The 27,975-nt window shown below is 40.9% G+C and overlaps 1 protein-coding gene across 5 annotated transcripts in view; it reads right to left on the bottom strand.

The window, feature by feature from the left end:
• FAM13B (family with sequence similarity 13 member B) overlaps nucleotides 1-21,004 on the bottom strand; it is a 46,550-nt gene extending 25,546 nt beyond the window's left edge. For 4 of the 5 annotated variants that reach the window (XM_084295352.1, XM_084295356.1, XM_084295355.1 and 1 more), the window contains exons 1-7: nucleotides 20,864-21,004; nucleotides 10,729-10,895; nucleotides 9,645-9,835; nucleotides 9,010-9,222; nucleotides 7,203-7,380; nucleotides 6,451-6,595; nucleotides 3,635-3,792 (exon numbers count right to left, since the gene is read on the bottom strand). In XM_084295352.1, the coding sequence (XP_084151478.1) occupies nucleotides 3,635-3,792; nucleotides 6,451-6,595; nucleotides 7,203-7,380; nucleotides 9,010-9,222; nucleotides 9,645-9,801 (851 nt within the window). In that variant the 5' untranslated portion in view covers nucleotides 9,802-9,835; nucleotides 10,729-10,895; nucleotides 20,864-21,004. Of the gene's footprint in view, nucleotides 1-3,634; nucleotides 3,793-6,450; nucleotides 6,596-7,202; nucleotides 7,381-9,009; nucleotides 9,223-9,644; nucleotides 9,836-10,728; nucleotides 10,896-20,340; nucleotides 20,470-20,863 lie in introns of those variants that run through there. The other variant, XM_084295353.1, reaches the window with a different exon arrangement.
• Nucleotides 21,005-27,975: the final 6,971 nt, after the last annotated feature.

Below are 27,975 nucleotides of genomic sequence, written 5' to 3'. Positions count from 1 at the left end.
CACTTCATGTAAAAATGCTTCATTTGAGAAACAGCAAAGTGGGATGGTGGCTGCTGGTTATGCATGCTGCTTGCTCGGCTCCGGTGGCTGCGTGTCAGACAGCACTTCTGGAGTGCTGCACTAAACCCTGCAGTCTAAATAGAAATAGACTGCAACATGAGGTCACTCCTGACAATAAGCTGCCCAATCAACACTTGAAAGCTTTTCGAACATGTTGTTTGCAGATTTTCCAGGATGGAAACAGGGACAAGCATTTGGATGTTAAAGAGAGAGCTAAACAAAAGCAATAATATATTTTCTGGTAATTCAGGCACTTGTTATAGTTGGTTAGCTTTGCTATAGGGAAGTTGTGTTACTTTGAAACTGTTATCTCGTCTCTCTCACTGCCCAAGCTAATTAAGACAAAAAATGGATAATATACCCCACAAGGAGCAAGGAGCTCACTCTTGTCATTGAGTTTATTACAGGGGGATAAAAGCAAACTGCTCACCGAGCTTACTTCCATATCTCACCTTGTATTGCATACAATTCTGAAATGCCCAAAGAACACATCAGGGAGTTTTACTTTAGGCTTGTGGCTGACAATATTTGAGATGAATGTGAAAAGTAAAGCAAATACTATTTGACAAAGAGCTGTGAGGGGGGAAAAAAAAAATCAGAATACTGACAGATAAGGACTCTAAAGCGATTACTACGACAGCACATCTTAAAGTCAGCTGCAATGCTGAGTCAGTAATTCTTTTCTACAGAGTCAGGAGAGCAAAACTGACAGAGCCATGCTGAAAAGGCTCCTGATAAGAGAGAACACGGTTCCCTCACATACACAACATCAGCTCGTGCAAGAAATGCTCCCTGGCTGCGTAACAGACTGAAAGATCACTCAACAGGTTTATTTTAAATATCCTTCACAAACAGTCACTAAATCAAACTGCATTAATGATCGTCCGTATTCTCACCTCACCTCTCACACTCAAAGTCAAAATAGCCCCAGGCAGTGCAGGAAGGTCACACAGTTTAGCAAGAACGAGGAGAGAAAAAAAGGTAGTGAGCAAAATTTTAAGTTATAGTTCAGGTAGCTAAATGGAAGGTCATATGCCCTATCAGATGAATCAAAGTCATCCATCAGTAACATGATGGACACAACCTCAGTCTTTTCTTTCTTTCCATAAAGAGACCAAAGATATACAGATCCTTGGTTCTCAAAGCCTGGTAACAGCAAGAGAACTGGTTCAACATGACTCTTACAATTCCTCAAGACTTCCTTCTCTTTCCTTTACAAACTGCTTCAGGCCCTAGGCAAAGACAAGCATCCCAATAAATCCACATTAACATTAGTTTGTTTATTTTTAAAATCAAGGAAATAAAATGCAAAAAAAGCCATTAAAGGAATATAATGAAAAGTTTTACATTTCCAAAAGTATTTACACTATTTACAGTAGTTAGAAGTTTAATAAAGCATACTTCATTCAGCCTGTAATTATTGTTATTTGTAATGTTTAGTGCAATTATTCTAGTTTTACAGTCAAAATTGTCTTTCTTCTTCTATAGTATTCTTCCTTATCCGTCCCCACAAATTATGCAAAATGCCAACCATAATTAATGCCTATTAATTTTTAATTAACCCTAAACATCATGTAAAATTATTTTCTCTTCAGGCTACCGAATTTAAACTTTTCTACGTGTTGAGTTTGTCACTACTGCTGCATTTGCACATTCCACAAAGGAACTATAAACAGTAGAATTGCTTAAAAACTTCAACTGGAACAATGAACTTCTGCTGAATTCCAATTTAAGGAAGGTTTTTTGTTTGTTTGAATTCAAGTCAAGCTAAAATTAAGCAGCTGCCTTACTGCCAAGGATATAATTAAAGTATGATTTTAGTTACAAAACAGAAGGATGTTTTTTTCATTATTTTACATTTTACAAATTCCTGCAACGAAGCAGAAGTGTGAAGCAAAGCAACTAAACAGATTTCAACCTGAAATCCATGCCATCTTAAGACCCAGTCTTAGGCACTACACCTACTCCTGAATCTCCCTGCATTTGGCTGCTTTTAGTTGCACTTCTTTTACAGATTCCTCCTCACCCTTCCCTACAAGTTGCTACACGCCCATACTGAAATACGTGCTGCGTAAGGGAAAAAGTAAAATTCCATTCATAAAATGTCAACTCTAAGTACAAGTAAAGCAGACCAAAAAAGCCTGTGTACTACAAGCAAATAAAATATGAACCTGTGTATTACAAGCAAGTACAAATAAGCTCTCAGACAAGTACAATTTTAAGTTTATGCATCACCTTTAATGAGGATACCTTAATTAAAAACTCACTCCCACTCTAATACTCCTGCCTGTATTAGACTTTGCAGCTCCCAAACTTGCTCACAGCTCTTTACCAGCACAGCCTATCCAAACACAGCCCTTTCCAGAGTCGGGCTCTTCAGCAGGTAGTACAGGTCTCCCAGCTTCAGCAGTAGTTACACCCATTTAGATAATGTGAGACCTTGCCTTTCTATGCATTCTTCTAAAAACCAGTTAAATTAAACCTCAGCTTGTGCATAAGCGTTAGTCATATCACTCATATTGATATAACAAAGAAACATCAACCCTGAGTTAAATTTAGCTAGCAGAGTTTAAATGAACTCAAAAAGAATGCTCAGGTGTTTTACAAATGTATGAAATAGTCAACTTTTACATGTATAACGCTGTATTTGAACAGGGCATCCAGAGTCTTCTTTTCAATTCAAATTAAGAAAATTTTCTGGATCCTCAAATCAAATTTTGTGCAGTTGCATGCAACCCCTTCTATGAAATCTCATTTAACCTCTCAAAACGCCACCTTTAATTTCCTCAAAATTTCCTCTGCATTACTCCTACTGATAGGGCCATTCCAGAACCTTATTCCCCTAAATTCCAAGCTAAAATCGTTAACAGTCACTATTAGCTCTTCACAAACACAGTCCTAGTGGCCATATCTTGATCCCCTTCGACCCTGGTGATTCTTCTTTCTAGAATATTTTCAGAAAGTAATCACACCTACAGAGACTTCATTATAATTGTTTATGAAATATACATGTATTCTGTGTACTACAGTAAAATAAGAAAGCACTTTCATTTAACACTTGACAAAACCAAGCATTAAAAAGAAAAAAACTGTCCTGGATAAACAAAACTTCATGGGTTTAGGAATGAATTAGGGTCGTGTAAGGACCCTTATGCCCACTAGCATGTGACAAGAAATAACACTCATATTTCTTGTTGGAAGGGAATAGAAAGAAAGGGAGTGGTGGAAAGATGGCACAGAAGGGTTTGTATCTACAGAATCTTTTTTATTGTTTTTATTGTATTTATTATATTTATTGTTTAAATACCACTTCACAATTTCACTAAATATGGCCATTTTTCCCCCTTTCTCCAAGTAAATCATCATAGTTAATCCAATCTGACTTCTACAGGCCTTCTACTGAATTTGGGAACAGTTACTTTATTCCACAGTTCACCGCAAGAACTGCACCTACTTTGTAAGCTTTCGAGGTGCATTTCAGTGTCCACAAACAGAAGTCTGACAGCTCCACTCTCACACGCAACAAACTACATGCCGTATTTTAAACCCAAACTCCAAGACAGAAAAATGTTACCTTGTTGATGCTGTAACACTCCTGGAATCCGAGATACTCTCTGTCATATCTAGATGCACCACAGCTGGCCTTTCAACAGGTTTCTCTGTGCCATCTTCTGGAAGTTCTTCTGACTGCTCAAGCTTTACATCCTCCTCCTCTTCTAAGAGATCATTTATCTGTACAAAGATTTATTCACAGTTAATGGCTGGTAAAGCTCTTTTAAGAGGTCCAAAGAATTGTAAGAACATGAGAGATATAAAAAATCGTATTTATAAAAGGAGAAAATTCTTCAATTTCAGAAATATCAGGAACGCTATGCCTCTTTTATGCAAAACATACACTCTACACCCTAAAAAAAAAAAAAAAAAGCAGCTACATAACCCACTTGAAATGTTAGACTAAAGAGAGAAGTACCTTTATGCAGTAAATGAATACAAGCAGAATCAAGAAACATCAAAACTCTGGCTACACGTAAGTCATGTGGCACAGAACCTTTCTTCCTCTACCCAAAAACAGGGACTGATATTTTCCTCTTATTTGTATGTAAGAAGCATTTTCAAACCCTTTTATGGAAGCCAGTACAGAAATCCAAAAACCCAAACTTTGAAGTAGTAAATGAATATTTATGATGGCAAATGCAAGAGTATTGAGAATTCCTTCTGTGAAGCCATTGTCTATTTTTGTTTCTCAGTTTCCAAATGCAGAGGATGTTTTTACTGAAGCAGCAAAACAAAGACACTTGAGAAACTAAAACAATATGTTCAAATGACAAATTAATTCAGATGCGTTTTTTTTTTTAAAAAAGCAACTATGTCTAAAGCAAACAGGTAAACACAAAGTGATTTTACTTGTTTCATAAGAATCCCTCTTTGATTACTGACCTCCCAACCCCACATACCCAAAAAAAATCGAAGTATCAGTAACAGTCTACAGAAAACAGGCTTTATAAAATCTGCCATGTGAGTATAAAACAAAAAACACTGAACTAAGAAAACTGAAACTTAAGCAACGTTTAAGATTATAAAGACAACAGAGAAGGGTGTTTTTTTGGTTTGGTTTGTTTGTTTGTTTTTTAAAGGGGTGTGGTATGTTATATTGCACTACATTCAGGAGGAGTGATTTATTTACCCCTGATTTTCTTCTGCAATTGCAAGAGGATGTAGCAGTGAAGCATGTGGAAGCCCACCCACAGTTAGCTTCAAGCAAGGCTGTGTCCTGTATGGACAGGAGCCCTTCTGCACAGCAACACCACCCCAAAACTCCTCACACCAGTCCTGCAGGGAGCAGGACCCAACAGAAGTGCACTGTTGACATCTGGTGGAGACACCATGAAATTATAGGGACACCCTGCCAGACCTCAAAACTCAAACAAAAAAAAAAAAAAACCAGCACAAAACAACAACAAAACCCACACAACCACACCACACACACGCACTGTTCGGGAAGCAGTTTTGCCAAAGTATATAATGAATCAGAGATAAGTCAGTAATTTTAAAGCATGACAGCAAAGACCAGCTAACTGTAAAGAACAGTCATTGTAACCTAAGGCAATAGTTCTCAGCCTTGGGTTGCAGAAGTTAAATCCAGCTCAGCTGTATTTAACAGCTTCCTGTACGCAGCAGGACAATGTCAGCTCTCAGTGCCTGAGAGGCTCTTTTTAAGAGTTGAAGAGACATCAAACACTGCAAAGTTGCAGCAATCCACTTGAAGAGCTAGCAGAGCAGACGCTGCTCGATCCAGAACTTGCTGCCCACGCTTGGCAGTCCAGACCAATGGGTGAGATATCTGCTGCAGCAAAGAGGAAGCAACCAGCTGCACTAGTACTTGCCTTACCCGTCTTGCTAGAAGAGGGCTTTGTGGGATAGTTAGGGTTTAAAAACTCAGCATTTCCTATCACCTCTTTTTCCTTTTTTCTCTTTAAAGAAAATACACCATTATAAGGTAAATGAGCAAGAAAAAGTTAGGTTTATAGTTTTTCACATTTCTGAGCAAGGGTTTGATCCAGGATTTCATTAACAATCCTGGAACCTGGCTTTGATTAGATGAGCTTCCGTGCATTATCATTTATATGTCTTGTTACAATGCAAAATATTTGCCATGCTGAAGAAGGCTGTATCATGACACCACATTTTCATTTCCCTCCTAATAGACTATTTTCCTCAGCATGACATAGTATTTTACCCTACAAAGTTAAATGTGTTGCAAAGAAGGCAAAATGGTGACAATGGATACCATCAGTACCATGAACAGGTGAATCTGGCAACCTGATGGTTGAATACTAAGATCCAGAACATTTATCTTCTACTCAACTTTGTTTCTCTGATTCCAAAACTTTTCCCCACTAATATCAAAATATTTTGTAGTCTTAGAATCAGAAACACCACTCCAAAATTTTAGTATAGGGAACCACCACTGATACCATCAATTAAGTGGAGTGCAAGACCCTGCATGTTTCTTTTTACCCATACTACTGACCAAGACCAACAACAGGGGCGAGGGGTTCTGCTTTCACTTAAAAAGTTCTCCACTCCTGAAAGGTAATTAAAAAGCTATACTGTTCATATATAGCACATATATCCATATTGGGTAGGATGTTATTGTTGGTTTAATTCATAAATATTTTCCTATATGGCATAGATACGCTTGCATAATTATTGCTTGGTAGGAAGTACATCCATGTTAAGAAAAATGCATTTAAAGAAATACTAGTTTTTGTCAGTTTGCACGAAACTACCAAAAGACATTAAAAAACTATTGCTACGTACCTTTCATACACATAAATCGACGTGACAGATACTTAAGGGATAAACAATTGCCAATTAAAACGTTCTTACCTGCTCAGTTATTGAGCTTAAATCATTAGTAGATGAAAAATCTTCCTCTTCATTTTCAAAGAATTCATAGTAGTTCTCCAGAAGTCCCGCCATTATTCTGCTAACTATTTCTTGTTCTTTCAGATCCTCCACATCTGTGTAAATGCTAAAGAATTCAACACTGTTTTAGCTTAAAAATCAAAATCCAGCCAATTCACCCCAAAACTCCTGAAAATGGCTTCCATGACTAAGGGCTACACTTCACATTATCCCTATTCCATTCTGAACACATAATTTTAAGCACACCTTTCACACTACTGTGTATTATAAATCTTAATACTAGTTTATATTTAGAAGTGGTGAAGTAACACCTATTTAGTCAGTTAACTGTTCATGAGGAATGTTTATAATTTAATTATTTGCCTGTAAAAAGGAAACCCCACTATATACTTGCACTTCAATGGCTTCTCAATGGCTTCCTTCCTAAAATGTTTTGCTGAAAAAAAAAAAAATTAAAAAAAAAAAAAAAGAGAGAAATTGAACCTTGGTGTACACTAATACAACAGTCAAATCTGTGGCTTCCAATACAAGCTGTGGTTCAAATCCAAGCAAAAAACTGTAATATGGTGCTGGGGAAAGACACAGAAAGAATGTTGCCCAAAGCAACTGCACATGTGCTGCTGTTACTCAGGGACTAGGAAAGACTCTAGACTACAAATTTACATTGTCAAATGCACATAAAAACACTATATAAACCTTTATAATCAACTTACTGAAAAACATCTGGGCCAAAGACTGCAGCCAAAGAACTTGCTGACCAAATTTCTTCATGATGTGATGCTACATTGGCTAAAAATTTACACAGAAACTTTAACAAACTGTAATTAACAGGTGGAAGCTGCTGCAAGAGGAACCTCAATTTTCTTCCAAATTCATCTTCGTTATTATAATCTAGAAAAAAATAAAAATATTTTAATTACAAAATAGAATTTGAAAAAGCGTGTATTTCAAATCAATCAACCTTTTGATTTGGGCAACAATTACTTCTCTCTGAAGTACAGGCACTTTGGTCAGCCCACTTAGTGTCAGAAATTGAACTGCATTTGTACAGTCACACTTTCATGCTGTATCTGTCTGGGGTGGGTGGAAGAAATCCTTTCACAGTCACCTTATTATTCAAAGACTGGGTTGGGACAGAGGTTCCACGCTATAGTTTACATGTCGCAGACATTGTGTTCCTTTATCACACCACAATCCCATTTCCAGTCCTGATAAGGTAACACTACAAATCACAGTGCATAGCACTATTAGCTGACAAATGAACAGCCAGCTGCTTTCTGCATTACCAACTTAACAATTCTTTTATTTATCATCTTTTTCAGATGGGAAAAAAAAAAAAAGTTTACTAGCTGCTCAGTGAACCATGACTTCAGCAATGCAAATCAAAGAAACATATCACTAATGAAATTTCATCCACTGAGAGCTACGTCAGTTTCCCATTACTGCACACAACACATGAACAGAATTTCAAGTTTCAACATGCTTCTCTGGTCGGCAGCTTTCAAAAATTGTTTCCAGCAGAAGACTATTTGGTGCTGTAGAAGAAACACATCAGCGTTCAGCCTCTGCTCACTAGTTAGCCAGGTAACGACTCCATATTCAAAGTTTCAGAACATATGGATTACCATGGGAGGAAACAGAAGCACCATCACACTCACTGCTGGAGACGACCCTCCAGTTCACCACTGACTAGATGTAGCATAAATTCTACCCTGAGCAGGACTAAACATGAACTAATTCAACATAAAATCAAAACAGACAAATGTGATTCTTACTAAGCACAGGCCCAGCAGTAAAGTGCTAGGCAACACTGGAAGATGAGCAAAACTCCTGCAGAGTTCCAACCAGCAAAACCATCCGTTATGTCACAGGGTGTGGAACTCTGACGTCTCCTACCTCTTGAGGTTGCGTTAGTTAAAACATTTGTCTTGCGGCAGTGTGTTAAATAGTCAAATTATGAATCAGCTCTAACACCACAAAACCCAGCAGAGGCCAGTAGACCCACGATAGTGGAAACACATAAACAAGCTGGGAATTGGCAAAGAAAATACTGTAGGAATACAGGTGGGAATTTGAAAGTGCAATGGACAACAGGGTGTTTTTTTTTCCTCCTAAATTTTAAACTTAATAGTAATCCACAGTGGGAGAGCAAATATGACATGAGTATAGGGCTTGAGCTTCCTTGTCTGGTATATATAAAGCCAACTTGAATTCAGTGGCTTTGACCAGTGTCCCAGGATTCACAGACAAGCACATAGAACACTGGGAATTTATCCTATTTGGCAGCTTCACAGTCATCCTACCTGTTGGATAAATTGTGTCTTCTAAGGAAACTCAGTGTGGATTCAAAGGCCTGTTTATTCGGACTTTTGCGCTTAGAAAGGGTAGTGTTTGAATGCCTCCTAGTTCACAGGCTATTACACAGAACAACAAAAAATCTGTATTGCCACTACACATCTAGATTTTATAATATTTTTTACTCTTAAAAAGGGAAAACACTCCATCAAAAATAAATTTTACCTTGAGAAAGTTGCATCAAGTGTGTGTGCAAACTGCCTGGGATAACTGGCTCTGGAAGTTCTTGAAGAAAAAATCTAAGAAGGCTAATAGCTGAGGGTACATCTGCTTCTTTAACCAGGTCCACATCTTCTCCATTATCATATCGTTGCCGAAGCCACTCCACTGTCTCAGCATTCCCATTGACTTGAAAAAGTCCTTCTTGTTCCAGACCCCCTGTGTTAAAAGGAAGTTATAAACTTTTGGATCTAGCATAGATAAAGCTACTGATAATCAGATCCACACAATTCACATACTGAATGACTTTCTTGACCACAGTTCTGCAAGCCCTTTTCCCAGCACATACATTCTTCTGCCCAGCTAACAATACAATAATAAGATAAATATTAGCAGTACCACAAACACAGTTTTCTATAAAGTACTCTACTAAGGTGGTTGGGTTAATGTCTTCTGGAAAACAGGAGTAATCACACTTAACGGAAGAAATAGAGCAAGAAAGCTTTTATCACCAAAGAAAGTACAAAAATCCAAACCGATTCAATAGAAGGAACTTAAAATAAATATTTTTCAAATATCAGCCTATTCTGGAATAGTAACAGATAAGCATATTATTTTAAAACCAGAAAGGTAATACATACCATGTTCCTCAATATAGTCCACTACATGGCGGACTATGAATGGAACCTCATTGTCTGGTTGCCCTTCTTGCTGCAGCTCATCAAGTGGAATTCCAAATATTTTGTTAGCGAGAACAGAGTTGCAGTTACTCAAGGAAGGGGAGGAGCTCTTCCTCATATCTTTTTGCAGCCAAAAATCAAAGCTGTCTTTTCTGTCAAATAAGAGGAATTTTAATTAAAATCATACTTCAGTGCACAGTGTTGAGTGTACCAATCTGTAGCACAATTTGTTTTAACTACCTAATACAAATATCCTCTGCTCTCTCTCAATAAGGGCACTGATTCTGTGAAAAGTTCCATAATGACTCCCAATACAGCTAACTAGATCAGTAACTGCTGAGGTGTTCTGTTAAATTCTTAGCAAAGGACTGAAGAGCACATACACAGCAACAAAGGAAATTCAGAAATTTTTAAACGCCATATTGTTACTCAAGTAAGTTTTGGGATACTTTTGGAGAGACAGATTCTTCAGTATGCTTTCTGAATGTATTTACCAGTCAGGCTTTGAAAAAATCTACCTCAAATGACACTCCAGAGGAAATGAAACTAGTGGATCACACCAAAACAAAACCTCAATGTTTAGCTACATGAAAGAAAGCAAGTATTTGGTGATACAGAACTGCACTGCAGTCAGTATCTAACAGATTTGGCATTTTCTGTTCTACACAATAAACCTTTCACCACCTGCATCAAATTCAAAACTTTGCTGAACATAAAAACCTTCAAAACAAGTTTCTAGCTGCTAAGTGATAAAATTCTTATCATGCAGAAACTGAAACATTACTTGCAAGTCTTTGCTTGATACAGGATGTAGTTAGATAAAGGTATTACCAAAGGCAGTATAAGTCACTCGGTTAAATTGTTATCCTGTCAAACCAGAAAAATTCTAGCAAAGAAAAAACTGTTCTTTCAAAACAAAAGAAGAAGGAGGCTGGTAGTAAGCAATTTAATGCTTTGCTAATGGACTGATAAATTCTAATAGATTAGAAAGACTGAAACCCATATTATTTTTTTTAAAATGGGTTAAGTAGTTTAAGAAACTTACCTCAGAGTACTTAAACAGCCGAGTTTGAAAAACGTTTTCTGCGCCAGCTGCCCTCACTGACCAAGCATTCTTTTGTCATTTATGGTTGTTTAAGATTATGGCAAAAGATCAGCCTGTAGTTCCTCATTGAAGAATAGCAGAACTCGATCAGTACTTCAGCAGTTAATCTGAAAATAAGGAAAACATTATTAGACTGTATGGTTTTCAACAGTTTTAAGCTCAGTCACAAGCCTAAACATCACATTTGAGGAATTCTCCTCATCAAGTCATCAATTTCCTGCCCTGAGCATAATGATCACGTTAGCACATCTTAGAAGCGAGCATGCAAAAAAGCCAATCCCCCATATTTTACTTAGGAGTTAACCAATCTTAAAGCAAAAGTCAGTACGGGACATCTCTGTCTTCATTATGAAATAAAAATTCTGTTATTTTCGGATTTGTTCATTCTTCTTCCTAAGTAGGCTTGGTAAGGATGTTTTAAAGTACCTACCATACTGAAATATTTAACAGCTGCACAATTTTGTAAAGGATAAAGGATCCCAGGCACTAGTTTAAACACACTACCTTTAAATGTAAGCTTGGCATGAATGAAGTCAACTATGAAGCAACATACAATGTCAACCAGTTTCCAGATCATCTTTTCTAGAAGGTTGATTATACATCTCAGCTGCCAGTTCAAAGTGCAAAGAATTGTCAGATCCAGATAAAAGGTCACATTCCCTAGAACCTTTTTTTTTTTTTTTAGAACACCTTTAAGACTCCAGAAAATCTGAATATTTACTATGTTCTCAGTTCACAAGATAGCTGTGGGTCCAAATGACATTTTCTTTTGTTTTCTGAGGTATTAAAAATTTAGATTGCAGCCTCATGACACAGTGGAGCTGGTCTAACGTCAAAGGGTCATCTCACTCTTTTTCTCATGTGTTACAGGTTCTATTTAACTGAAGCAACTATAAATGGGTTGGGATAACCAGGCAAAACTAGCTCATGGTGAATACGTATACATACGAAGACAACACACCACCTAAACTAGACAATAAAATGGCTTTTCTTGGCTTTAAGGTATAGGTAGTAAAACCTTACAGTTCTGAAATTAGAGATCAGTATGTGAATTCACCTGACCGACTTCTTGGAAGTACCCTCACTTTGTTCCTCCACCTTGGCTCCTGCCTATATTCCGTATCAGCCCAAATTAATTTCATCTTCATCTTCCAAATTATTACAACCTGCTGCTCTCATTTCAATACCCAAACGACACGGCCACCTATTAGCCTATGACATCAAGAACCCAGTGTTCTTCCTACTTTATTTTTGAGTAAATAACTCTTTCCAGCTCCCAGTCTTCCCCAAACAGCAACCATGTTTTGAGGGAGTTTGCCATAAACTCTACACAATACTGCTTCATTCTGGTGCTCAAAACTTTTTTGCAGAAGCTTGGACACAAAAAAACCCACACATATTTCAGGCTTACAGGTGTTGAAATCTTTGCCTATGAAAGCAAGCAACACCGCCCAATATCCTTTCCTGTTCTGTCATCCATCTCTAGCTCCCTACTGTCTCACATTATGCACAGGCTGTAAATGTGTCTTGCACAAGTGATCCTGCTCTGAGATCAGGACTCCAGGTGTGCTGACAACAGACAACAGGAGTTACATTCTAGTCAACTAGCTTTACCATTTTTATCAATTATTTTCAAACCTGTCGTTGGGTATTCGTGGTTACTAAAGGAGACTGCCAGATTTCAATAGTGAGTTGCATTTCTTGACTCTCCTATGCTTTATGAAGACACTGCCCAGCCATTCTCGTTATTTTGGTGTATTAGGTGATAATCAGCATAATCTTTGTGTGCAAGTAGATTTTAATCAATCCCAATACACCCTGCAACTTTTAAATACCGAGTTGCAAACAGCCTATTTTCTCACGTCCTACCGAAGTCAACCCGTCCACAACGAGCCAGAAAGACTCACATTACCCAACTCTGGGGTTAATTGCAGCTGGGAAAAATCTTTGATGGATCTGCCACAATGCTCCAGGCTGCCTTGCTAAAAGAAACAAACAAACAAACCCTCAAAACCAACAGCACCTAATAAAAAGAGCAAATTAGAAGCAACTACTCCTTAGTACCACAGCACCAAACAAACAATATGGAGTGACAGCTCTTGCAGAGGATAACTTTGTGCTTAGTTAGCTGGCACGAAAGCATCAGCCATTTTTACCAGGTGCTGAAGATAAACACGCTGCCTGAATATTAATTTCATTCAGGAGGCATGGAAAAAAAAAGAAAAAGACTTCATTTTAACTAGCTTGGCAATGTACCAATGACGTTGAAACAGCCTGGTTGTCTCACATTTTAGAGCAAAACCAGATTTACAAGCCAAGTTTATACTTCAAATGAAGTTTCATACAGCTCATCATCACCTAGATGAATTAGTGACTTTCACCCGCACAGATGCAAACATCCTTATACATGCATAACTGAATATATCACAGGCATTCATTTATTTTCAGTGCATTCAAGTCTTGTGCCTTTCAGTACAGGCTTTGGTGTGACCTTCGCAGGCTGGGATATTTGATATTCACCAACTCAAGAAAAAGCTAGATTTTTTTTCAGTTACCTGATTTCCATCAAGTTTTATTTCCTGTTATTTCTACCATTCTACAACTGAAAGGCAGGCTCAGGAGCTGTCAATAATTACATATTACGTCTCCACTTCTTTATATTAACAGCTTCCCCATGCTTTGGCTCAGGATGTGCATTTCCATGGAGACGAGTCTGCAACCTAGGATATGATATCTAGCCTTCAGTATTTCTAGAGTCTGCACTGAGCTTTTATTGCTTTTACTAAGCAATACTGAGCTGGTTGTTTCCATGATCAAACATCTCAGTAACCAGAAGCTGAACCATTCCTTCAACTATTCTTTTATCTGTGTTACCCAGACATTCTAGAACATGCACTTCTGCCCAGTTCACAACCTAAATGCTTCATAAGTCCTACAGAAACATAATAATTTAAAATAAAAAAAAATAAAAAAAACCAACGACTTCATTTTTTATTATAAATATTTTCATTACACCTTTCTCGGTCTCCTCCCCTTGCTACTGCAAACGTTTATGCAGATCCCCTGAACTACAATAATATTTTCTAAAACTTAACTACAGAAAATTAAAAGCACCCATTATTGTCACCACACTTCATTCCAGAATTTTTCAAGAGGCTGGAAAAAAAAAAAAAACATGTCTTATGCAACATCTTGAGTTCAAACAGCTTAAATGAGGGTGAGACAAAGTTTCATTCTGTATTGCATACTTCATTGCTCTCATCTGATTTATTTTTTTTAATAAAATCAGGCAAGTATTTCATGAAGTCTGCTGGGAGAACTGCCCCAAAAGTCTCATTTGGACATCATAATATCACTCACTTATCTTGGCAACTAAAGCAGTATTCACACCCACACATGAAATGCCACTAAAGGAAATATAGAATACATGGCTAACTGTCGATATTTGAGGAATACATATGAAAGTTTAGGCTTCAGTTTAGTTCAGCTTTTACTTTAGTAGCTGAACTACAAATGTACGGATGTCGTTTTAACTTCGAGTCCTCAGAGCTCCAACAACTCTTCTTAAAATAAAGGAATGAAAAAACAAGAAGTTAAAAGTAAAACAAACTAAAAAGGCTACAAACTGAAACCATGCTACAGGAATGAAAACATTCATTCTAGACTTAGGATTTTGGCCACAAATCTCAACTAGTTAAGCCATTCTTTTATCTACTTATTTTCTTTATCTAGCAAGTACTTCACATCGCCTGTGAAACCAAAACCAAAGCTAACAGCGACTGCAGTTCTGCTCTATTTTTAATACATTGTCTTAGAGTTCGGCATTTTGTGGGATTAGCAGACACCACCAGTGACTTTGTGTAACATGCAAACAGTAAGAAAAACACAAGAAGGCTGTCAGATGGAAGAAGTGTTGCAGGGCAACAAAGTCTCCTGTCTCTACCTGTCTGGAAAAGCACCTCGGGTTCAGACTTGGGCTCTGCAGCCCACGACGCTGCTGTCCTGTGAGGTGCCCATACCAAGGGACGGCGCAAGCCACTTGCCACTCACCACCCCCCGGGACAAAGAGGATCCACGCTTTAACTTTAAGGTGCCTCAAAAAATTAGTGTTTAGTTTCCATTTAATAACCAAGGAGAACACACAGAGGCTAACCAGCCTGCCTGGGAAACGCCCGTGCCCCACGCACACTGTGCCAGCTCATCGACAACCTGCACTCTTCTCCTTGCTCTTAATTTTTGTCAAGGTAAAATAAAACGGAGAGCTTTTTGTTTAAACTCAATGTCACACTCGCAACAGTGAACGCTGCTGATTTCCATGCCATTTGTAATTGCACACTACTGTTGGCATCCCCAGCTAATGAAATGCTTTGGGGCAGAAGAGCTTTTGCTCCACTGACTTCCAGCTTTTGTTCAGCTAACAAATCTGAAAAGAATATTTTGCTCATTTTAATTAATTCAGTCACAACTGAAAAGATGGCCAGGTCAAGGCAGGAGAATCAGCATGGAAAAAAGGGGAAAGAAAGGAAAGGAAGGAGCTTTAAGCAAACAAACAGGCCCCCACCACCACCCGGGACACAGAAAAGGACAAATGATACTTGTCTCAAGAGCACAGTTAAAAGCATGTTAAGCTGTGTAAGCGCCTGAATATAAATAGAAACAGTATTTCCTCCATGTAAAAAGAACGCTCGATTTCAAAGCTACACTGAAGTACCCAATAGATTTGAGTAGTCAAAACAGAAATTATTTAAAGAAAAGTTTTATAACCAGCAAGATGAGGTTCAAATAGATTCTTACAAGCAAGATTTCCTCTTTTTGACTGTCAGCAAAATCAGCCATTGAATGGCATTATAGCCAGAAACCTGGATCAGCAAATCAGACACTCGAGCTTATTATTTTAAGTTTAGCAGGACATTTTTCTTAAGACCTTTTCCATCCCCACACAGGGGCAATGTTTAAAAAAACACAAGTGTAAGTACGGAATTCCACTTGCGATGTTGAAGGAAACCATGTTAGAAGAAACGTCTTTTCAAGCAGATGTGATCTTCCTGCTCCCTGCATTTCTCCGTGTGACACTGACAAGTTCACTTTCTGGTTCAGTGGGAACCAAGAGGAAACAAGCTTGTTGCAGCCTCGCACACAGTCACAGGAGCACTGAGCAGAAGCATGCCATACCAGCGCTTTAATTAATAAGCTTTCACCACTCGCCCGTCTCTGCCTTCACACACACCCCAGCCCTCCACTGAGTTAGCTGAAATTCTGCATCGTCTGCCTGCCACTAGCACTTCTGAGATAACCTCAGAAAATACTGGTTATACCGACAAAACCAGAGCCAAAAAATACATCGGATTTAACAGAATGCAATTACAACGCAATTTTTGTTTCCCGGAAATAAAGCAGCAAGCCTTCTAATTTACAAATTAAACTATTCAAATTAAGCCTTTACGTTCTTACCATGGAAGAAAGGCAAGAAAGCAACCCATGAAAGCTCTTCTGAAAGAGATATTTAAATCCAAAATTCCATCCGTTTTATTATTTTTAAAATTTACAAGCTAAGAAGCCATGTATTGATTAGTATTTATTTTCCTCTCATTAAAATTTAATCTGCAATTTCAGCAGACGGAACTGAATTACACTTTCTCTGAAACAGCCCGTCAACAAAGAGAGGCCTTCCTGAGGCATACCCCAACATCCAGAAACAGGGACAGGCATTAGCTAGACTAAACACAAAGTTTATGGTTTTTTTTTCTTAATTTCAGACTTCAACCAGGCCAGTGAACCATTCAGCAACTCTACTGCAGCAGCATTAATAAGGCATTGCACACAGTGACTGATTTAAGCAACATACAAAAAAGTAAACATTTTTTGAAAGAGAAAGCCAAGATCCCTGAAATCTGATGTCTGATTTTCCAAATGTTTTAGTATAGAAGAATAGCATTTTCACTTACTAGATAAGATCCAAAGGCTTTTTAACTGCATTACAGCAACTCATGATCCTCCTGTAACTGTATTTTAGCAAGAATTAAATAACACCAGAGATGCCTGAAAAAATAGATGTTTGCTTGCTGCTTGACACCCACCACCGAATGCTGCCAGATTTGCTCTCAGCTGCCGCCAATGCACATGTGCAGAATTATAAAGAAACTTCCTGCTCGCACAGATCCCATCGCATTCTTAACAACAGTAGTTAATAAATAAAAAGGCTTTTGTATCTTGTGTAACAGCTAATTATATTCATCCAACTTGCCCCCCCAGTAAAGCTTCCTTCACCAACCGCTCGCATATACGTGCCACTCCAGCAGATAATACAGAATTTGAGTGCAATGGTGTTATAAAAGGGCAGTACGGTAACGAACAGGAAGAAATTATCAGTAAAACTGCACATTTCGAGAAGTGCAAGTTATAAAACAAAACGAGTTCAACAATTATCACTGCTGTTAAGACAGACTTTGGAACAGAAGTCAAACTACCTCACAGGCACCAGGGAAGAAAAAAAAACTATAAATATATAATGCAGCTAATTTATTATACATAAGTTATCCTATTACATACAAAATCACCAGCTTGTTGCTCTCCCTCCCAAACAGGTAGGCAGAAAAAACCCATTGGAACTTGGCATCTTACAAAATGTAACGCAGAGCCCACTTGCTGCACAAACGCTGCCTCTGTCATAACGCTGACCACGTGCCATCAAAAGAAAGGCCAGTCTCAGCAGCTCCACTGAAGGAAGAAGACATCTCAAAGAAGAGCTCAATTCTGTAGCAATGACTCTTTGAATTGCAGGGAAGGAAAAAAAGCAAAAAAAAAGAAGAGAAAGGACTGCTAATGAAGTCTCCTCCCCAACCAATTCTTGTCACAACTTGACCGTGACCAAATTTGACGATACCACCACAAATCACAAGGTTAGAAGACACTTTATGGAGTAAAATTAAATAAAAAGTAACCTGATGACATTAAAAAACCAACAAGACAACAAAAGATTTAATGAAATGTGAAGTCCAGCAACAAGGAAAAAAAAAAAGAAGCTTTCAAATACACACACTTAAGAGTACAAAGGAAGAAAGAACCACATTCATAAGGTTCCAGCTCTCATTTTTTCAGTTTTGCACAACCATTATTCTCCTGCACAGCTGAGCACAACTGTTAATCCTGAACACACTGCAGGGAACACAGAACAGAAGAGATGCAGCAAGAGAGCAGCTTGCAGGACTGAAACCTGGTCAACCTCCACAGGGCTCCCACCAGATCTCTGCTCTGTGCCAGCAGCTGCCCCACCCAAGCGGCCTTACAGGCAAGGGAAGAAAATGAAGCATTTAAACCTCCCAATATCAAAAAGCTCTGCAAGCCTATGTACTTTTTCACATGAATTCAGTCACTGTCTTTGTTACAAGCTGTTTGAACACAAACATAATGCAGTATCTTCACTTTAACCTCAATTTTGCCATGTCCTCTTCTAGGACAAATATATTGGATAAAAGGTATTTCATACATTCAGCAAAGAGCATAACTATTTGTCACTATCACGACAAGCTGTTTATTTCACTATAATCACAATATGGTCCTAGATCCAGCAGCACAATCAGTACATTTCTAGTACTGAATGACCCCACCCATATATTGCAAATCTAACAGGTTTTCAGCAAAGCAGACGCCTTCTGAACTAGGCTTTTTAAGAGTTCGCAGTAAATCAGCTCCACAAAAGAAAAGAATGCACCTGGTAGAAAATGCAGCACAAAACACACTCTCATTCATGCTGTGATAATATACAGGCTTCATCTGAATTGACTGAACTTTCCCAAATCCCAACAGTTGGCTATGAAGTCAATACAAAGCTACAGACCCAATTCTGAATTTACCAATCCAGGGACAGCCAGCCATTATTCGCAACGGTTTTTGCAGGTAGAAGTGTGTAACTTACAGCAAAATAATACAGTCAGCAAGAGACTCAGAAATTATTTGCCCAATTTCACTAGCTTTCCAGGGAGCAATGCAAAAACCTTTTATTCTCTGCCTGAATCTAACTTTGACATGAGACATACACCAGATATTCAGCACAGAGGCCGCATCAGTCACATTACAAACTGCTTTACAAGCAATGAGCCTCACATTCTTCAACGATTTAATACTTCCTTCAATATTCTATTTTTTGCTCAGATTTTTCTGTTCTTGAGTAAGAGTCCTCATATCTCAAATGATTAGTAAATACCTAAGTGGGTGTGCAACACAAGACCAGAAGTTAAAAAGATTTACCTCTTTCATCCTTACAGATCCCAATGCCCAATTGCCTTGCAAGAAGCCAATTCACTTTCCTGCCAATGGCTACTGGATTTTTGTTGTGTGCTAACACTGCAGCACAGACAAGCTAGAATGCACAGAATTTAAGGACAACTTAAAGGCATTCTCTGACCAACCTCACTTCCTCTTCGAGTTGCTGCTTCTTTTAGAGAAGAAAAAAAGAACTGGAACAAAAACCACCACTTGGCAGCTTTTGCTCGCTTTCTAATGAGCCTTAAACAAGGGCATCGCTGCTGAGTTATGAACGTTTGACCGGAGATCAAAAGTTTGAGTACTCAAGAAGGAAATCTCACAAAACCAAAAAACAAACCAAAACAAAACCCTCCACACGCAGAAAGCAGGGGCTTTCACAGAACTTACTCATGCTTGTTCAAAATGCACGGAACATTTCTTCAGCCTCACCTGCTTCTGCAAACATGCTGTTATGTACACTAAAAATACAAGTTAACTGCACGCACAGATCTGATGTTATGAGCTGTACAAGGCAAATATTAAATCAAGCATTTTAATGGGTGTTGGGAGGTCCTCCAATGCTACCAGCAGCGTGTACAGGAAAAGCCCAAAGTGTTTAGTTTAAGACTGTGCAGACCAAAACTGTCCTTGGCCAAGCCCAGATGTTTCAGCACATTGTGCCAGAATCTGCCAGCATTATAAGTTATCAGGAGTTCCTCCAAGGCAACATCTCTGAATGTACCATGAAACACTCTACTTGACTGATCTTCCTAAAATAATACGTAAGTTTCCAGAAAAATGCTTTCAAAACAATGAGACATTTAGTCTCAATACTGTAATGTTGTATAGAAAAGGAAGGGACCCCTACAGTGCTGGGCAGGGTACAAAACAGAAAGAGCAGATAAAAAGAGACATGCTGAAATGCCTTCAAATCTATGCAAAAAGCACACACAAAGCAAATTACTTGTAATGAGCAGTAAAAATAAAACAGGATACCAAATAGAGAAGGGCTAACGAGACAGCTGAATTTGTTGCACTGCAGGCCAGACTGGCTTCTTCTTTCCTTTTCTATGCGAGCAGATTACATTGCACAGAAGACAGAATAACTTCTAACCTAAATGCTAATCCAGCTCGCCAATTTATTCCAAAGTCGCACGCTAAGTATTCCAACCTTGATGGTGCTCAGGAATACAAGCCAAAAAAAAAAGTGAAGGTTTTGATATATTCACTTTCTTTTTCATTGTTGCTTTTAAACGGGCGAGGCCAGAAAAGCGCGATCGGGAGATATTTACTTCCTTCATTCTTTACCTTTTCCCCGCCTCGAGCCTGACAGCAGTTCCCTGTAAGAATTTACCACGGCAGCCAGGCCAAGAACTCGAAAGCGAGGCAGATCCGCGTTAGGCGCTGAAGATTTATTCTTTCAGCGTTTTATTTCCCCCCTAAACCCAGCACAAACCCCTCCAACCCCGCAGCACCTCCCTCCCGCCGGGGCAGCCTGAACAACCCTTCCCGCAGCGGCGCCCAAACCCCCGCGGAGCTCCCCGGAACAATGGCCAAGCCGGCGGGGCGCATTCCTCGGGCTGCACAGCCGCTCAGCGCGGGGCTGAAACCGGCGGGGGCCACCGCCAGCGCTGCTTTCAGCCTGCGGGGAGCAGCTCGGGGGGCACGAAGCGGCGGGGCCGGGCTGTCAGCAGCGGGGAGCCCCCAGCGGGAGCTGTCAGGGGCCGCGGCCCCTCCCGGGCGGCTCCCCCCGCCGACCGCGCATGCGCCCCGCACCCCCCCACCCCCACCTCACCGCCCCTCAGGGCCCTCAACCGCCGCCGCCGCCTACCCCGGGGCCCGGCGCGGGCCTCGCCTCTCGCCGCCCCGCCGCTCTCCTCCTCCTCCTCCTCGCCGCGCCGCTCTCCTCCTCAGCCTCCTCCTCTTTCTCCCGCTGCCCCAGCCGCCGCTGCCCGCAGCCGAGCCGGCCGTGTGTGTGTGCGCGCCCGTGGCCGCCCGCCCGCCCGTCCCGCTCGCCGCTGCCTCGCGCGCGCCTCCGCCAGCGGGGGGTCCCCAACGGTAGCGGCGGCACCGGGCGGAAGTGACGCGCTGACTGACAGGTGCAGCGCGCCCCCCGCCCTCCCTCTGGGTCACGTGGGATGGAGGCGGGAAGAGAGGGGGGGGGGCGCTGAGGGGAGCGGCCCCGCTGAGGGGGCGCTGAGGGAGGAGCCGCGGTTGGGGCGCGGCGCGGCCCTGAGGCGGCCTCAGCGCCGGGCAGGGGGAGAGGGGAGAGCTGTAGGGGGATGCGGGGCTCCTCTGGTGTTGCTTCGCCTCCCGCAGCCACCCCGGTGGGGTTCAGTAAGCGGCCGGGGGGAAAGCCTCGGAGCAACCGCCCCCCTGGACAAAGAGCGTTGGGAAATAAAAGGTCCAGCACCTTCACACCACAGCTATCGCGTTCTGAAATACAACATTTACATCCTTAAACTAAGGCACCATCACATTCTGAAATAAAAGATATACACCCTTAAACCAAGGCATTGTCACGATAAAAGATTTACACCCTTAAACCAAGCTATCGCATCCTGAAACACAACATACACCATCCTTAAACCAAGGAGCCACCGCGCTCTGAAATACAACATTCAGCACCCTTAAACGAAGCTAGCAGCAGTCTGTGAGGAGAGGCACCCTCATAATAAGTGCTTGAAGCCGTGCCTGACAGCCCCCGGTCCCCACATGCCCCACAGGAGCTACAGCGGGTTTGTGTCATGCAGTGCCAGCAGCCGGAGGTGGTGGGTTTAATAAAGCATTTATGGAAATTTGGGTTTAGTTAGTAAAAATCCTCATAGGAATAGGAAAACCTTTTCTTTTCTTACCCATGGAAAACTTACAAGGGATATATGAAAGGAGAAAAGGACAGAGGTAGGATAGGATCAGTTGAAGCTTCTGCATTGCCAATAGCTGGGAGGGTTTTGGTACAGGTTTTACAAAATGGATTCTGAATTTCATCTGGAGATACATTTATAAGACTCACTAGCAGGTTTTAAATTTACAATCTGAAGAAGGGGAGTCACAACCCCACAGGAAATTAGCCTATTTTTAATCAGGTCTGAACGGTATTTTTCATCTAGAAGTCTTGGTGCCATTAGAAGATGCCATAGGAGCACAATAAAACGCATGGGGTCAAGGGAAACGACCCTCAGGAGGTCTGTGCTTTCCGTCAGTCTGCTTCCACAGCAGATTTCTCCACTTGAACAGCTAATAACATTTCCTCACATCAGGATGAGGTTTCCGAATTTGTATTTTGTATACATAGCCGTGTTCTTTCTGATTCATTTAGCCTCATCAACAACAATAAAGATACTGAATCAGAACAAGCTGGCAATTTTGTTGATGAAACATGGGAGAGAGCGGACTCCAGCTGGCTCTTCAGCAGATACGTTGGCCAGTTGACAGGAATAAAACTGCAAGAAATCTGACACAGAAAACACACGCAGAGCGAGGAGACAGACAGCAGAGGTAGGCAGGTAGGCAGGCATTGCACAGCACCTGTTCAGTGGTTTTTAGTCCAAGACAGTAAATTCCCTCCTCTGGACTGGCTCCGAGCACGCCATTTCGTGCCAGCTTATCCTACCTCCTTTCAAGCACTTCCAACGTTCCTTGCAGGGGGCAGGCATATGCAGTCCCAGGCTGCCATTTTAGACTTTTCTGCTCATTTCGCGTTCTCGTTTCCTCTTTTTCTGAAAGTTTGAGGAGAACCTGGCAGTCCTGGAGCTTTAGCCACTTTTTCTAAGTCAGTAAAAACAGAGGAGGAGGGAAGCAGCAACTCAGTTACACCCCCAACACACAGCTTTTGAAAGCATCAGCCTCAACAGACCACGGTTAAAAATTACAATAGAGCAATGTGGAAACCATCACCATCCATTTCGTGTTATCTCAGCCCACATCTCATAATTTATGGTAGCATTTTGTAATTCTCCCGCTTACAGGACACGCAGACTGCGGCACAATTTACAACACCCAACCCAGTTTAAGCAGCCTTGACGTGGCAGCGTGCAGCTTGCACAGGCTCGTCTACCCGCCCCGAACTCTCTGGCATGTGCAGAGCAGCCCCAGCATGAGCAGGGGTTGTGCAGGTGCATGACTGCAGTCCCACAGCAAGGCAGAGGACTGTCACCTGCTCATTAGGTTATATGACAATGCATGGAGTTATATGACCTTGCATGGAGTCGGTGGTAAGGCTGCAGTGTGGGGCTTCCCCTGTGGAGAAGGACCCATTCCCCAGCTGCTGCACAGCTCCAGGAGCTTGGCAGCAGCATCTGGTCAGCATCTGACTCTTTGGACCAGAAAGCAAGAGTGCTTGTGGCATCCCAGCCTCTTCAGTAAATCCACACACGCAGCCGCACCACAATGAGTGAGCCATTTCGGTAGCTCAGTGCATTATCTCATGAGCCCACCTAAGTTATTCAACCTAAAGTTTCACAGAGATTCTGCTGGTAGACATCCACAAAGCAATTCAGTCGATCTGAAAATTATGCTTGCATAATTCCCTTGTTTTCAGGACGAATATTCGTGTGCAGAAGTCGTTATTACCAGTGTATGTCACAGAAGAGCTGGAACGTTTTTCATTCATGTCTCTGATGTCAGTCCTGACCTAGTGTGACTTCGGAATAAACACTCTCTGAAAACTTTAGCTTCCAGTTGAGTCTAGTTCCAGCAACAGCCTTGAATTACTCCTCATCAGAAGGAGGAGCAAATGAAAGAAAAATAGCCTTATCCCAACCGTGCTCACTGTTGTGCAAGACTCCGTACAAGCTGAACTGTAATACTCCAGAACTTAAATACGTTTTGCAATGCTATGTCATCCCTTGAAGTTTGATAGCACTGCCATGCAATTCTTCACCTTCGTGTTGGGTTTTATCTTACCAGAAGGGCACGGAAATCCGATGCATACCAAAACAAGACATCGTCTGCTGTAGTATCTCTGTATTACATTCCAACAGCTTGTACTTGGGACAAGTTATCCCTGTGTCAGCAAACTATTTGCTTTTAGTTTTAATTGTCCATCTACAAACAAATTACTTTATATACTTTCCTGGAACTTTTTGTCTTAAATGGATCCTATTTAAAGCCTTGCAAAATATTGATAAACACGAGCCCTTCTAAAAAAATAAAGAATTAGCAAACAGCACTGCTTTCCAGCATGTTGCTGTGCAAAATGCTTTCTTTTCCTGTATATTCTTTCCAGAAACAGAGACGTGTCCCCAAAAGTAGTTTTTACTTTTTTCCTCTTTTCCAGCAAAATTCAAATTCTCTAACATTTTGTTCCAGGATGCCCAGCACAAGACACTGATGAGTGCTGGACACCCATAACTTTCCATGGAAGCTGTCAAAGCAGCACGTATCCAGTTCTTTCATCTCATGGTGTCCAAAAGAGCACCGAAGAATCCATATTTTTTTAAAAAAAAGCTTTGCCCTGTGTTAACAAATGAAGCTTCACAAAACTCAAGCAAACAAGTGAAAGAATCTATTTTCTGGAAACAGAAACTCCAGCACAGAGAAATACATTCATCTTTTCAAAGACTATCTGCCATTACAAGACACATACGTAAGGATTTTTTTTTTTTTTAAGCTGAATTCAACATCAAAGGCACATGTTCTATGTAAATGTCAGATATTTTTACTTGGTTTTCTACCATGGTTTTGTGATTACAGCGTAAGATTTTTTTCCTTGGGTTTGTAAGATCTGTCTTTAAAGTAGAGATCTAGGAATATGGGGCAAATGTGATTTTGGAGGGCTGTTCAGATTTTAATTGCATGGTTGCAGACTTAACAGATAATTCTTCCCTTCTTGAAATTCAAGACATCGAAAGGTTAATTCAATCTTCTCAGTTCCATTTCCTTCCTTCTGTTCTCCTTCCCACACTCTCTCCCTCCCGCCCCCCAATCTGTAGACAGCTGAGTTATTTGAATTTTATGCAAGCTTGTATTCATCCAAAGGGAAAAAAAAATCATTCAATGTATGCATCAGACAAGCAAAAATTACAGTATCGCTCGCTTTCATTTTTCACTTCCTATTTGCTTTTCTCTGCATTCACCAATTTGGGCAGTAGACAGACAAATTCATGCCCTAAAAGTGGTTTCCACTGAAAAGTTGACTTGAATTAAGGATCAAATGTCCCAGCTCACTTTAGATTTCCATTCTTTGAGCTTACAAGGATCTAGAATTGAACTGCTGTGGTGCTTTTACCTTAAGTCGTGGAAAGGCTACAGTTCAAGTTAGCACAATTTGTCTGCTGCCAACACAATCAGTCGCTGCTGCTCCGATGTTATTTCATGGTGTGGTCACTCACGCTCAAAGCACAGCAACTCCAGAGGAGTCAATCTGAGTGTACAGAGCTCGAGTTCACCCTTTTGTGAAGGCACAGCCTTAAAAAGCCTGCAGCTGATTTCTGTTCTTTGTATATATTTGCAAGAAACAAGCCAGAAAGATGGTCATTGAAAACTATCCAGTTTGGTCAAATTCTGAAAAGACAGCTATTCACCTCAAATCCTGCAAGGAGGAAATAATCAAATCTTTTTCCTTTACATCTTAAAGAAGAAAAACTGTTTAACGTAGTATATCACAGCTTTCTTTCAAACAGGCAACAGATAACAAGCATGGCACTTACTGACTACCGCTTCCTTAGGTAATTCTTGATCTTGTACACAACCTATAACATCTCTATGTTTGGCTTCCAAACTTATAAAATTGGAAGATGATTTTTGGAAAAGATTGTGTATGAAACCCTTAGCAGAAATACAAGTTTTTATTCTGGAAATTGCTCACAGAGACCAGCTAGAAAAATCTCTAGTCCATCTGCTCCTCTGCTTCAGTAGCCTTGTTTCCTTAAACACTGAAAAACTTCAGGGTTTATCTTGTTTTCCCCCAAACAAAAAGCATACTTAAGCTGCTAGGAGGTCCCAGGGTACTGAAACAAGAATGATTTTGCAACACTGGTAGTTAGGCATCCCTCAGGGCTACGTCCACAGCTCTGTGTCCCTGAAGCCAAGGACACCACGCCTCCACATTTCACACAGAACAGAGCAGAGTGTGGATTGCACTGACAGATTCACCTGTTGTCCTTTTTCCTCTGGACAAAAATAAAAATCTAAATACTGTATTAGTACACCTGCGGATTGTATTACCTTATCTTTGATCACCTTGGTTATCTATTTGCTACTCCAGCTGTATGCTAGGTGCCACAATCTATTCCTCTTACAGAATGGTGATTTTCCTATTTTTTTTCCCCTCTAGGTAAAAAGTGAGAAATTCAGCAGTGGATCGTTCTATTTCAGAGCAGTCAGCTGCACTGAGAAGGGCCACCTTTGAGGACACTCCCAGCCTTCACCCAAAACTCCTCTTACTCTTTCCCTCTGCTTGCAAGTGATGCTACCGTTACTAGTGTCCAGAGATAGAAAGGAGATATATATATATATATTAAAAAAATAAAAAAGAAATAAAAAGGGTAGTTCGTAAAGGGTGGAAGTCATGCTAAACTAGCATTTCTCGAGCAGCATTCATCACAAAGCATCATGTGCTCCATAGCATGCTAACTGATATGACTAACACATCACGTGCTTCTTTCCCCACCCTTTCTTTGGGAGAGAGGCATGCACATGGTCATTTTGTATTTTTTTTTTTCCCTTTAATAACTCACACATATCTCACTGCACTTTGCTAGAGAAGGCAAGACCAAAGCCAAGTGCTTTGTGCTGGAAGATAAAGTTTTGGGTCAGTCCTTGAGAAAGCTCTGTTGCAGGGATCTCCATCTGGCTAAACTTTTAAAAATTCACCCCCATACTAAGATTTATAAGACAAAAAAAGAGGGAGAGAGAAAATTTCCACTCCCAGTAGCTTATGTTTTTCTTTTTTCTGCATTGGGACTCCTAGCATAGACCAACTCCAAAGCTATATGGGAAACACAGGGCTGGAAAAAATAGCCAGAGCAGAAGGACAGGAGGACTGCCTACATCCAGCCTCTCCTCTCCTCTGCTGTATGCGCCCGCCCTTAAGGCTCAATGGTCTAGAGAAGGAAAATGAAACACCTCACGTAGTGATAAAACACACACAAGAACCAAGTGTTTACACACCAGCAGCGCAGTGTTACAGCGGACACCCTGCCAAAGAGAGCTCATTGCCTTCCTTACACCCGCGGGATTCATTGTCTCTTAGCCTGGGAACCTGTCTCCGTTCCCAAACATGAATATTTTTGTTGGCAGCAAGACGGAACAAACAGCACAAAGAGAACTAAGAAAATCCTTTCAGTAGAGCTGTAGGCTTTTTTCTGTTCCCCTAAGGACGGGAAACCTTCTAAGGCTGGCTTACAACACGCCCAATCCTGCCACCTTTCTGGAAGGTGCTCAGTTCTCACTGGAATTGGAAGGAATTTGGGTGCTTACAGAACCCAGCCCAGCGCCTCTGACCTCGCAAAATTAATCTCCTGCCTTTAGCACCAAAAATACCACAACATTTTGGAAATGAAATCACTGTTATATTTGAGTGGGTGTGTTATTTCGAGACAGCACTAATGTGATTATAAAATCAGTTGTGTCAGCTTATTGGCTTGGCTGCAGGCTCCGATCTGCTCGCGCGTCTGTTCGCGTTCGGGTGCTTTGTCCCTCCTCGGTCCCACACGGAAACGGGCACAACCTCATTCCCAGTGCTGCACCCAAGAGAAAGAAACCCCTCTCCTTGTAATTACCCACCTAATCTCCACGCAACTCGGCATTTCCACAGCCTTTCTTGTGCCAGACATGAGGACAGGATCCCCAAATTGCGCGGGCTGAAGCCCCACGAGTCCCCACAGCCCAGCCCCATGGACACCGAGCTCATTGCTTCCACAGGACAGCGGCCCAGGGAAAAGCTGAGCGGCAGCAGACTCCCCTCTGACTTTTCCTTTTCCCTTGAGCTCCCTTCAAACC

This window comes from Netta rufina (genome assembly GCF_964035555.1).
Source record: "Netta rufina genome assembly, chromosome: 14".
Taxonomy (NCBI): domain Eukaryota; kingdom Metazoa; phylum Chordata; class Aves; order Anseriformes; family Anatidae; genus Netta; species Netta rufina.
The sequence above is the reverse complement of the archived record's forward strand: the minus strand, read 5'-3'. Positions and strand labels throughout refer to the sequence as shown.